The 14,224-nt window shown below is 25.0% G+C and overlaps 1 protein-coding gene across 3 annotated transcripts; it reads right to left on the bottom strand.

Annotated features, from left to right (window-relative positions):
- Positions 1–756: 756 nt before the first annotated feature.
- On the bottom strand, positions 757–14,099 carry LOC410041. Of its 3 annotated transcripts, none has more exons than XM_026441704.1 (10): positions 13,935–14,099; positions 3,725–3,993; positions 3,051–3,619; positions 2,671–2,971; positions 2,088–2,589; positions 1,760–1,918; positions 1,472–1,647; positions 1,171–1,377; positions 1,066–1,089; positions 757–910 (listed from the first exon to the last, which is right to left on the bottom strand). In XM_026441704.1, the coding sequence occupies exons 3-10, from the start codon at positions 3,615–3,617 to the stop codon at positions 831–833; spliced, it is 2,016 nt and encodes a 671-aa protein (XP_026297489.1). In that variant the 5' UTR covers positions 3,618–3,619; positions 3,725–3,993; positions 13,935–14,099; the 3' UTR covers positions 757–830. The 3 variants fall into 3 exon arrangements, with proteins under 3 accessions (XP_026297489.1, XP_026297487.1, XP_026297488.1); XM_026441702.1 differs by having other exon boundaries at positions 3,751–3,993; XM_026441703.1 differs by lacking the exon at positions 1,066–1,089 and having other exon boundaries at positions 3,751–3,993.
- Positions 14,100–14,224: the final 125 nt, after the last annotated feature.

The following is a 14,224-nucleotide window of genomic DNA, read 5'->3' as shown; positions in this document are numbered from 1 at the left end:
TAACTATATCCTATGTATTATATTCTATGTATACAGGTAAATATTTATCTCTAGATACATATAACAAGTCCGTAAAAATTTTTCTTTGCAAATATTTTATGAATATATCTATACGCAGTCAAATATATAAAGGAAACGCAACAAAGTTATGAAATTTGTAGCGTTTCGCAATATTAAAATGTCGTTTGTGTATTTGTAAAGATTAAAAAAATGAAAGTATTTTAAATGTTAAAATAATAATTTTAGTAATTATTCATTGATACTTTAAATCAAAATTATTAAATAATTAATTTTTTATTACATTTTTTTAAATGAAAATAAAATTAAAATGATTTTTAAATAGAAAACAATTTTATTTTTTCCTATTAAAAGAAATCAAATTTATGTTTATATATACATATAAAATTACTTTCGTTTATATATATATATATATATATATATATATATATATATATATATATAAGTGAAAATAATTAAAGAAAGAAATAATAAAAAAATACTTTTAGAATTCGAATACTTCTATTTTTTTTCATAATCTCATTTCGATAATAAAAATACTAAAACCTCGCTTCAATATTTCAACTTGAGCAAATCAATTCTTAGAAATTGTTTATATAAAAAGAAATCAAAAATAGTATCAAAGAGTTACAATTTTGTCTCAAGAATTTAAATATGAAGAAATTTTAAAGGCTGCGCGGTAAAAAGCGCATTTCTTATACGCATGTTATATAATACAATGACAATTTTTTCTTTTAATTGCAACAATCTAACTAGCACCGTAATATTTAAAATGTCGTTAAGTGTTCTTCTTTTTTTTTTTCCTTAATTTCTCAATAGCGAAATTGACCTTTTCTGCCCATACCGTTGTGGTAAACTCTGAGCGGTGTATAATTTCCATTTCCGTTCATCGCTATATATAAAAAAAGCAAAAGAAGAAAAAGATATAATAAAATTTATATTGAAATCTACAAAGTAACAAAATAAATCATTAAACATTCGAAATATAATGTATATATATAATGTAACAATACTATAAAATAAATAAATTATTAAAGATTCACTCACTTAATTCATATTCCTTAATAGCAGCTTGCATAATAAAACATATTAATTAAAATAGTTTATAAATACAAATTATCAAATATATTTATTTGATTATTTAATTATTACCTTGTACAACAGTAGGAGGTTGTCGTGGTCCTTGTATGATATGTGCATGACATCGTGGCTTCAATATACCATGGTACAAAATAAAATATAAACCAGCAACGGCTGCGGCAGCAACGGCCATGCAACGATAAACAAATCTCAATGAATCGATGATATCAGAGCTATTGACATTGATATAAGCACCAATTACGGCTCCGATGCATCGACCTGAATCAAATTAAAAGAGTTAAAACTAATATTACAAAAATAAATAAATTTAATTCAAATTTATCGAATATATATATTCAATATGAATACATGCCGATGCAGAAATGTGCAATCACAGGCAGTGCTTGAGCAGTCACTGTTAAATGACGTGGTACAAGATGTCTCAGATAAAGAATGGCAGTAATCCACATAATTCCTAACGTAAAGACTTCGAGGCCTTCCGAAATTAAAGACCACCAAGGTTCTGCTATGAGGCTTAAACCAGTAAACCTAAAAATTTCAATTTTAAAAAATATATAATAAAATTAAAAAATATTTCAACATATCATAACATAATATAAATTAGTAACATTATAAACAAATCTCTCAAAAACTTACCTACCTAATAATATACACAGTAAAGGCAGTGATAAGAAGATTACTGTGACCACAGTAATCAACTAAATGTTCAGACTTCCAAAGGAATAAAAATGCTGGAATTGCTCCAATGGTCATAGCTACACCAATGGGAAGTTCATCACCTCCCAACTTCTGTAAATGTCTAAATATAAAAATACGAACTAATTTTTATTGTATAAATATATTTTCTTATTATAGCTTAAACAACAACACTTAACTGATTTTAAAATTAATTCTATCATTAATCCAATAATTTCAAGTCAATTTTATTGTTCTCATGATAACGTAAAATAATTAATAAAAAATCTTACAAAGGCAAATAACTATCCATGGCGCTCCAAAAAGTTCCCATAACGATGAGTACAATTACAAGAGCGGCGGTTTCACTACCATATCTTTTGATAGCGCTCATGGGAAGTGCCAGCATGCCGCTTCTGGTATGCCACCACCATTCCGGTGGACTAAGTGGCATGCCGTTGGCACAAAAAGCTACAAGAGCTGCCAAAAGCATCATTACAGCATGTATACCAATTGGCAGATAGTAGAAAGAATTCAAATTTTCCATAAGTGTGCATAAGTAACCAGTTAAGGGACCAAAGATGGCAAATCCAAGAGAACCGAAAGCTAATTGACGTCCCACATCTCCACGTCCACAAGATGTTTCTCTAGTAACTATAACAACTGCTGCATCAATTAAAGCTACAGCTGTTGTTGGGAAAATATCAGCGATTGATCGAATGGTTAAGTATGTCCAAAAAACTAAATAAGACCAATCTTCTGTCTGTTGACATTGGCTTTCTATGAGGATGCTATCTAAATCCAAAATTGTTGTATTAAAAAATTATTGTATCACAATGATATTAATATTAACATCATATTAAAAAATAATATTACCTGGAAGAGTATACGGATCAACTAAATCACATTCAATAGTACAACTTTGAAAAATTTCTGCCATTCTGGTTTCCAATTCTAGAGGTATACGACAAGCAAAATATTCAGCCAAGGGATATACACACCAATCTTGATCACTTTTGCTGTTTAAGGCTTGTCTCAAAGTGGCATTTATGGCCAAATTGCCTGAATACTTAGTATAAACGTGACAAATAATATTGTCACCTTCTTTAAAACATAAATGAGGTGGTTCGTTATGAGGCATGGCAAATCTTCGCATTTTTTTGATTTCCTCTTGTTCCTATAATATATTTTATGAATTTTAATTATTTTTGTTACATATTGACAATTATTATCTAAATTATTATCTAAATATTTACCTGGGAATATATTTCACTTTCAAGAGGAATCACTGTCGTTTCGCCACTGCCATCTAGAACAATTATATCAGAATCGGTTGTTGCAAAAGTAGTGGATCCATCATTATTGTCAGAATGCCATCGTTTTAATCCTGTAGGGTAACAAGCATAATCGCAACCTTCTAAAAGCAATGAACCAATTCTGCTTTCGTCAGACCATCTATGGCAAGAAATATGATTTTTACATTTTTCTTGCAATACCACTGCCCCTGTTTGATCACAATTAAACTTCAGGCCTGGTCTTCTTTCTCTTGGAAGTTCAATGCGGTTAACCGTTGGAATCAATAAGAGAAAAGCATAAAAAATGGCAGATAAAATACAGGCTATAGCGATCATCAATCTTAGATAACGACCTGTCGATTTATCATTTCTTCCCTGATGATCTGCTAATTTATCCGCAATAGGAGCGGCAATCAGAGGTCCCAGGATTGCGATTGCTGGTGAAATTATTGAGATCATACGGATTTGGTCGATACTCAATCCCATTTCCGTCATATGTAAGGGAAGAAAGGGGAAGAGACATCCCATTCCTGATAAAATAATTATAATGATGATATATTTTACAATTTATTTATTTTTTTAAAACAAAATATTTTTGATAAATTCAATATTCGTAATACATATTTATTAATTACTTATTCGTTATTCGTTTTAAATATACCTCCAAAAAAGAGGAATAATAGAAGTTTTAATGAAAGAAGGTTAATGTTAATAAATTTCTTTTTCGGTAGATCCTTAGTTGTTTCCATTCTTTCCGTAGAAGCCGTGATTGACATCTTGGGTATAATTATGACGTTTCTTTTAAAAACAGGTACAAATAATTCCAAAAATACTGACGACCATTGATCGTCTATTAAGCTAATGATCCTCCTTTAATTTCCATTTTTTTGAATTCATTTTTTGTCTACAAAAATAAAAAGTTTTTTGAAATAAGAATATTTTTTTATAATTCATATAATTTTATAACAATTAGAATAACAATTATAATAATTATTTATCGTTTATCGATATATTTTTTTAGGATATATTTCATTTATAATTTACAATTTAGAAATTATTATAATATTTTCATTCTAAAGAAGGCATGGGTCATCCGATCGCGATACAAGGTGTACATATAAATAACTGATCATTCAATCACATGACCATACAAAAGTTGCTTTTTATCTATACGAAGCACGAAGACGATCAAAGGCACCGCTACACCGGAAAAATGAGAACTCGTCATTCATATATTATAAAGAAATTAATAAAAAAAAATAGTTCAACGATATCTATTTTTCTTGAGACTAATTGCAATTTATTTTCATTGCATTTCAATACAGAAACATAATTTCCTCCCAAAAAAACTCTTTGTTTTTATCTGCATTGTTTTTTATTTGCATTCGTATTATATATCTTATTCTATATTAGATTTTTTTTCTAGAACGAGCACTTGAAAATTCTAATTGATTTGCAACATAAAGAAATCTCTAAAATTATATTTTCGAAATAAAATTTCGAGAAATTATGAAACAAAACAAAATATATAAAATGATCATGGAAATGAAATCATGCAAACATCAATTTGTAAGAATTCATAAAAATAAATGTATTATTAATTGCATAATTGCAAAATCGATTTTATAATTTAATTGTGCGATTTTTTATCCTGTATATATTTTTCAGTATTCAATATTTACATTAATAAATACATCATTAATGAATTAGTATGCAATATTATTTATTATTCTTAATAATTCTTTTTTATTGTCAATAATTTATTTTATATATTATTTCAAAATTGCTTATTGTATAGTAAAATTTATATTACTGAAGTTCATTATTTTTTCCTTTTAAAATTCATCTATTTTTTTTCATTATTATTGTAACCATAGAATTCTACCTTTAAAGAAAGTTATAGTTAGCAAAATACAAGTATGTAACTGACATTATCAGACTTGTCTTTTCATTATACGGTAACGTCATCGTCGCAAAGAAATCAGGCGATGACGGCATAGGATCTCGTCACCTAACTCGTTTTCATTCATCCTCCTACGTACTCTTCACAATTAAACGCTCGTCCGTTTCGTTCAATCATTCTCCTCCCTCGCGGATGTTACCACCGGTTAGCAACCGTCTTAATGTCTTTGAGAAGGAAACGAGAATTACAGTAATGCAGTATATAGTTCAATGATATATGTAGTATATTCCACTGTTTTTTGTTTCCAGAGTATTTATTTTTCATAAGAATTTATAATTTGTGTATTAGATTTTTTTTTTATAAAAAATAAAAAATGGAATGTAATTTTAATAATGATAATCAAATGAAATTATAAATATTCATTATATATAATTATAAATATATATATCCATAATTTTTTTATACTTAATTATACTTAATTATAGTTGGTTTTTAGAGAAGAAAAATAAGGATGAACAAAACTTTAAAGTTTGTTAACTTATTTATAAAATATGAATTAATATTATATGAATCATATATATATATACTTCTTTGTTTCTTATATTATAAAACTTATAAAACTAAAAATAAAAAATATATTGTCAAAATAATCATAAATCAAAATAAATATAAAATTTTTTATATTATATTTGCAAAAAAAAGAATATTCATACCATATATTATCAATTATAATATTTTTTATCTGTGTAATACTTGTCATTCTTTTGTATTTGTTTATGCCAAAAGTATTTTTACAGTAATAATACATATTATTGTCATGGCATAATTTTTTTGAATACATTATGACAATATATTAAATTATTATTTATGTAAGTTAATAAATTTTTTCTTATTCAAATTCATTTCTATATGTATCTCGTATTAATTTAATGTATATCTGTTATTTTCATTTCATACTTTGATATAACATTTTCTGCTAGAAAATAAAATCTATAACATAATAAATATTTAATCAATCGATCGATAATTAAATTTAAAAATAAGATTTGAAATGGATAAGATTGATTATTTAAAAAAGTTTTTACCTTTATTTCTAATATTTTCTTTAATATAATAAAGAATATTTTCAATGTTTTGTTTCTAAAATATTGATTTACAACAATATATTAGCTGAGTCACCCCTATGACCTAGAAAATCCGGAAGTCAGAGACCGATTAGTGAATGTATCAGTTTACAGTAATCGATGGAAACTTCATCGAATATCGAATGTCTATAAATTTTTAATACTTTCAATATAGAAAATAAAGGATGTAAGCAACAAATTTTTCTATACAGTGCAAATAAATACTCGTTTATTTTGATATTGCAAATAGGATATTAATTTTAAAATTTTTATTAATTTTTTTATAATATCCATAAAAATTTGAAAAATGTAAGATTAATTCATCGATGAATGAAAAAAAAATCGATTAAAAAAGTTTTTTGTTCTAAAAAAAAATATTATATATGTACGATATTAAACATTTGAAAAATGAATTATTCACATATTATTGAATAGATCATTAAGTAATTGGCAAAATAAACGTGAGTAAAACATTGCATGAATTAGCACAATTGTCGCATAATTTTATTCGATTGAATTCACTTTTATATGATAGCTTTATTATACCGTGCGAAACTGAAAATTATTTTTTACATTTTTTTCCTTTTACAGTATAGCAATATTATATTTCTGCTAAGCAAATAAATTTTTCCAATAAAATAAAAAATATATATAAATATTATATTTGAAAATAAAAAGAAATCAGATTTTTCAAAAATTTAAAAAGAATCATATCAACTCAATAAAAAAAGTTTTGAAAAACATTCATGAAACCTCAAACTTTTTCTTTTATTTCTTCCTATATCTCCTTTTATCTTCTAAATTTTTAGCCAATTCGGAAACAACCAAGTAAATCTAGTTTTCTTCAATTCAATCAATTCTTGTATTTCCACGACGAAGATTAAAATTCTTCAAATATCTTTACCGCTGTTAAATTAACGAATATGCTATTTCCCATTTTTCTCTTCAAGGTTTCCTCTGCACCAGTTCGTGTCTATTGCTATTTCGATTATTTCACAATCAATTTTCGAATATGGAATAAACGTGGTGGAACCTGTAATGAGTGCGTGTACTGGAATGGCAATCCTAACTAGGTTAACGACAGGTCACGAAACCTCGAATGTTTTCTTTTAATACAAACATTTTCTACACATATTTTCAAAGCTTACCATTAAAATATCGCAATACTAAGTAAAATAAAATTGCGCACTGTGATATTTTTTAGCTGTCGAAATTTGCGATAGTTGTATAAATTATTCCAACAACAATTCTGATAAAATTATAATTAATGTTTCACTGTCACTTATTGTGACAATATTTCTTCCATATAACAAGAGCTTATTATTGCATAGCAATTCCAATTTTCAATTTCCAAATAAGAATTAACAATAAGCTGAAAACTCAAATATAATAGAAAATTTAAAAATATTAATAAATATGTTAAAAAAAAAGAAATTTGTTGAATTATTAACCGACGAATAATTTTGAATAATTATGCATTTTATCTAATAACAAATTAATTAATTATGACAGAAAAAATTTTTATAAAACAGTTTATGTAATATATTTTCCTTTTATAGTCGTATGTGTGATTATTGATTTATATTCATATTTTTTACAATTTAGAAAAATCTATCGCTTTTATATTTTTAATAAATTAAAAACAGAAGGTAATAGAATTCAAGTTAAGCATATGTATCAAATATAAGGAAAACAATTTAAATTAACGATCTATAGTTTTTCTTAGGAAATTTTTCAGAAATTACGAAACCCATCATTTGTTCACGCTATAATTTAAACCAATTATTTTTTTCCATTATAAATATATTCACCCTGGTTATAAATAGTTACGTACGAATGTCGCCTTTTAAGCGGGTGGGATTCATTTAATGGTTTGCTGGTCCGCATTACGGAGAACGGAAGTGGCGATTGTGATTATGCATATACAATAAATATAGCGCAATTGAATATCATAGCAGCACCATTATCCATTTTTAGTTAAACAATATTACATTACATTAAGCATATTTCCATTATTCTTTTGTTTTACAATTAAAATTAATTTAAAATAAAAAAATCAAGAATGAAATATTAATAGAAATTAAAAGAATTATTCTCTTTGTTTACTTATTGTTCTCATTTTTCCTTTCTTTTTCTAATTTTTTTCCCATAACAGTATATCTTGTGTAACATGGGAATGAATATTGAATGTTCAAAAAATATAAAGAAACTAAGAATATGTATACATATAAAAAAAAAAAAAATAAGTTTTTTTCAGAAATGGATATATATATGAAATTTTTCTTTGGTTATGGGGTCTGCGTGTCCTCTACGACTAGTTTCTTACGTCATCGGGAACAAGTTGTTGATTACGTCACAATCGTACCATATACCTTGAAATCTAGTCTTACATTTGATGTTACCGTAATTAATGCAGTTGTTCTCTAGAAACTACAAAAAATAAAATATGTATATAAATATGTTTTAATTAATTTTTTAACATTACAGATACAGAAATTAAAATTGTATTGTACTATGTCGATATTTTTAGAAATTTTCTTTGCATAAAAACTTAATATATAATAATATAATAATAATAATAATATATAATGTGATATTAAATCTTCTAATTGATTAAATTTATTTATATAAATTTTATTTTTTTATATAAATTCTGTTGTAGATGAATAAGAAAAATAATTTCTTTTTGAAAGAAGCTTTACATTTATTTTATTTTGCTATTTTAAAAAAAAAAGTTTTAGAATAAATATAAATTTCTATTAAATATCTATTAAATCTTATTTAAAAATGAAGAATTTTCTTTAACATTAAAATATAATAATATTATATTAATTTAATAAATATTAATCTTTAATATTAATGATATAATATGATATACTAGTGAATTAAACTATATAATTAAATATAATAAACATATTAAAAAATATTTAATATATTTATAAAATACTTTGATATAATATTATTATATATTTTATTTTAATATTTATCAAAAAAGAGAAAAAATTGAAAAGAACTCGTGGTATCTATCAATGAATAATTATAAAATATTCATTAAGAATTATCTCTCCTCACCTATAATTTTTGAAAATTTTTGTAAGGGACTATGCAATAGATATTCATATTCATCCCTGTCTATCGGTTGTTCAACCTCGTAATGGCATGTCTTAACAATGCAAGAATACTAGTCAGGAAAATGAGTTTTTCATTGAGAATCTGAATATCTCTGCTGAACAAGTATTCCTAGTGATTTAATTTGAATTCTCTTAGATCTCTCATATTACTGTCCTTTATGAATGTAATTTCAGATTTTTATTACAACTGAATGTAAATTAAAATTTTTTTTCGAGTATATATATATATACAATCAATATATATGAAAATTATTAAAAAATCAATTTACTTTTAAGAAATATTTTATATCTTATTACAGATAAATTTGAATAATTAATTAAATTTGAGAGAAAAAATTTGAAATGATGTTGAATCAATTTCATTACAAATTTTATTATAACAAATTGTATTTTTATAAAGAATTTCGATACAATCATGGATATTTGTTCTGTATTAAATCTTTGATCACCAGCACTGATCAAGATGAACTATCTAATCTTTCGCTTCCACAATTTCATTAACCTAATTTTGAAGCTTATTATATATATAGTTGTCGTGTTAGGGTGATGCGTAGATAGGAAACGCATATTTTTTACAGAAGAGTCCCGTTTGTATCTAGGTACCATATATACATATATCCAACCATATACTTTGTAATTTTTAATTTATTAATAATTAATTTATAATACTTATAGTAATACTAATATAATAATTTAATGACATGTAGATATCCTCTAATAAATATATAATTGAATAAAAATTATATTAACTACCATGAAATTCCTCTAAAAATTTAGAATCAATAATTTTAATACTAAAAAAAAAATTAAAAATATTTAAAATTTATATATAATTTTTTTGTGATTTTAAATGCATATTAAAAATATGATAATTGAATTATTAAATATTAAAAAATATTAAATAATACCTGTTTGACTCTGTTATTTTTTGAGAAATAATTATTATTTTTTATTAATTTGCGATTAATATAAAATAATTTACATCATCGGAGAAATTGAACATTACATAAATCTTTGAGAAATTAGAAGTACAAGAAGCTCGTTTCCATCCAAAATTCTAATTATTCCATATTTTCAATTCTCACTGAAGAAAAAAATTTTTATATAAAATATTAGTTCATTCAAATATTTTAAATTCCTAATTCTTTTAAAATATTTTTCACATAATATTTTAAAATAAATAATATTTTAAATACAATTTTAAATCTCAAATATTTATAACTACTCTAAAAAAATTTTGTTTAAATAAAATAAACATAATATAATTATAATAATTTAATTTTTTGTATAACATACCTTCTATAAAATCTATATAAATCCAAATCATTTTAAGCAACAATTATAATATTAAAACAATTATAATATATCTTAAATATACATGTTTAAGTTTATTCGAAAAGGATTATTTTAAAGATTATTTAATTTTAATTTTAAAAATCCACAGAATCTTACAGAATCCATATTCAGTCTTAAAACGAATCTAGAACAACCATTGTGATATTAGACATTAAATTTTCGACATAATTTAATACTAATGGTATACATTTCTTTAATCAAAACTACTGGTTTATCCTTGAGAAAAACAAGGCTATGCTGGGAATCGTAAACTGGAGATTGAGTAGTGTGGATCTGTTTGTAGAACTCGAGAATCTATAGCAAGCGATGACGTTAAATCGAGACGAGAAGAGATTGGTTTTTTCCTTTGTATAGTTACGAAAGAGAGAGAAAGAGAGAGAGACAAAATTTACAAGCGATTTGAATTACTCATTCATGTATTGCACGACTCAATCCTAATTGAATCCCATCATCCAAAATCTCACAGTTCAGATTATGATTTCTCTATTTGCTCCAGCAATGATGTTTTATGTTCCTCTTCGAGAAAGCTATGGATACGAATATATAAAAACTTATTAAAACAAATTTAGAAAAATAATAAATATTTAATGAAAACACTTCAGATAAGACAGAAGAATTCTTGAATATGTGAATCCAATTTACAATCCTATTATAAAAGATCTCATCCATTTTCTTTTCTTTTATATCTATTCTACATTATGTATCCTATGAATTCTAACCTAATATTAATCAATAATGATAATCTATTGAATATATAATCAATAAATGATGAATAAATCAAAAGTTGAATAAAAAATTTCAATATAAAATAACGATTTCATGTCTACCTGTATACATGTAGCATATTGATAACGTATTTTGTTGCATATTGTTATTATATTGTTGTATTTTGTTGTTTATTTTCACTAGAAGCAAACGCATAGGATGTTCGATGTGTATTTACTGTGGATAACGGAACCTTATTGCGCGCGCGAGTTCGAGCGAGAAAACGGGACGAGTATATGCGAAGAAAACGACACGAAAGATGGGAAGAAACGAGGAAGAACTTGTACAATATTTATTGTCATCTGAACGAACGGGTTCTCAGAGAACTTCTTTGAACGAAGATTACTATATTCATTTGTGATAAAAATAAAATTACGTATGCTTACTCGTACCTTCAAATATAATTAATTTTATTATATTACATTTGCAGATTGTTTTCGACGAGTAACGGTAGTTGAGGTTATACTCGTATCGATCTAAGAAATTTTATCGTGCTAAAATTCGATATCTCGAACGATTTAATAAAAAAATTCGAAATTAATATTGTAAAAAATAAATGACAATAATATACAATTAATAGATATTTAATTCTATTACAAAACTTTCTCTATAAATAATATAAATAAAATATAATAAATATTGATTGTTATTATTTATTTTTAAATAGAATCAATTAATTTTATTTTCATTAAAATTCATAAATACTTTTTTATAACTATACTTAATTTTTAATGCAAAATTATATTTCATTCTTTATTTAGATTATTTAGATTTTTTCATAAAAATTATTTTTGTATTACTGTAATTTTACACAATAATAACATAATTACTTCGTTTCAAATTCAGTTTGAAATTTCTATAAATTTAATAATTCTTACTAATAAAATTTTAATATTTTGGTCACATTCTCGTAAATTCGTAATATTCGTCTTGTTGCCGCAATAAGAATAGAGTTAACCAATACAAATAATAATTAATGGAAAAAGTATTGACAAAAAGTTCAACGGCTTGAGCTAGATTTAATTAATAACTAACGAACATGACTGATATATCGTGAGTATAAGAACAGAATAATTTTTCCTCGGTAACCGCATTTTTAAAATTAATTTCTGCTCGCGACAATTTATATCATTCTTGATATTTCTGACAATTTCCGCGATGAAGAACTTAATGATCCTTCAACGTATTCCCAAAGCGACTTTTCATCATTGGGATCAAATAGTACGTGGACTCTATTGCCACGATCAATACGAAATCACAAAAGTTAGAATTGCAATTGACGAGACGAAGAAGTGAGACTATTATCGGTTATTATTTAAACTTTATTTCAAAATTCTTGTTGATAATGTAATTGAATACCCTCAAGTGAAAAAATCTTTTTTCTTTTCTGAATCGATCTTGTAGAATATGATGAATGTTTATTTTGTTTTCATTATTTATTATAAACTATTTATTTATGTTTATTTAATATATATTATTTTATTTAAATTTCAATAAAATATTATTAATAATTAAGTATAATTACAAATAAAATTGATCATTATATTTGAAAAATTTTAATTATAAAAATAATTTCTATATTAATAATATTATATTAATAATATTTAGTTTTCATTTAATATTCTTAATAATTATTATTTTATTTTATATTCTATAACCAACATAAAACATTTATTAAATTTAGTTCAATAAAGGATTTGTTTATTTGAAAAAAATTAGATTCAGAAATAAGAATAAATTCGGAATTAAAAAATAGAGCAAAACAAATATATAGAATAATTCATATAATTATTTTCATGGACATTTTGATACATATACGCATTAACTTATTTATTCGTTGTACTATTATTAAATGTTCCAACTATTTCAGAGAATGTCAAATATATAATTAAATTATCCGCTTCAATTAGCATAATTTCTTATAATTACATATGCAAGTAAAATATTGTACTCCTGAAACGTTTCAGAAATTTCGATCGATAACAATCACTCGCGGCTTTTTACATGTAAACGGGTAAAAACGCTCGTGATAGAAAATATAAACAATACGAATGCCGAAAATTAATAATAATCTAATCAAACTTTTACATATAATTTTTTAGTATGCTTGTAAATGAAACGTAACAATTTAATTAAATTATCTCAAATTAATTGAAAAGACCATTTGAATAGATAATCACTATTGTATTAAAATGCGAGACAGAATAATTGTCATTTTTAATCACCAACAAACGTGTAAAATAAGGTGTATATAAATCACTCTTGTCATATTTTTGTTAATTAAACTGAATTGAGATGTGAATAAAAAAAAATGTCCAAAATCTGTCTATTTCTCTATATCGTAATTAGTTAAGGAATTCACCATGGAGGATGTCATCCGTTAAAAACAATTGACTATGATTTAAGACGAAAACGGGGTCACGTAGATCCGAGTGGAACGAGAGAATCGACATTCGCGGTACGCGTGTACTGAGATACATAGTTCGATCAGCGTATCGAAGGGTTGCTGCCCGGACCATCGGGTTTCCGGGATTATAATGAAAGAAATATATATAAACTCACTTACTTTAATAACTAAATCCACAATATTTTTCTTCGAAATGATGTTTCTAATAAATTTTCTTAGATTCAAATCACGAAATATCACGAAAGCGCCAAATCATAGCTTCAACGATTGTTCCAGCACGAAGTCTGGTGAGCGACTGTTGCGTCCCGGTTTGTTCATGACACGACTACGACTCTTTGCACACCGGCTTGCGCTTCTCCGCGCGTAAACGTCAATGCGAGTTGCTCTCTAGCATCAACCCACCTTTGCAACATTTTTCATGCACCTTTGGCATCCTTTTTAATTATTTC

Source organism: Apis mellifera, linkage group LG7 (assembly GCF_003254395.2).
Source record: "Apis mellifera strain DH4 linkage group LG7, Amel_HAv3.1, whole genome shotgun sequence".
Taxonomy (NCBI): domain Eukaryota; kingdom Metazoa; phylum Arthropoda; class Insecta; order Hymenoptera; family Apidae; genus Apis; species Apis mellifera.
This window is presented reverse-complemented; position numbering and strand designations above follow the sequence as displayed.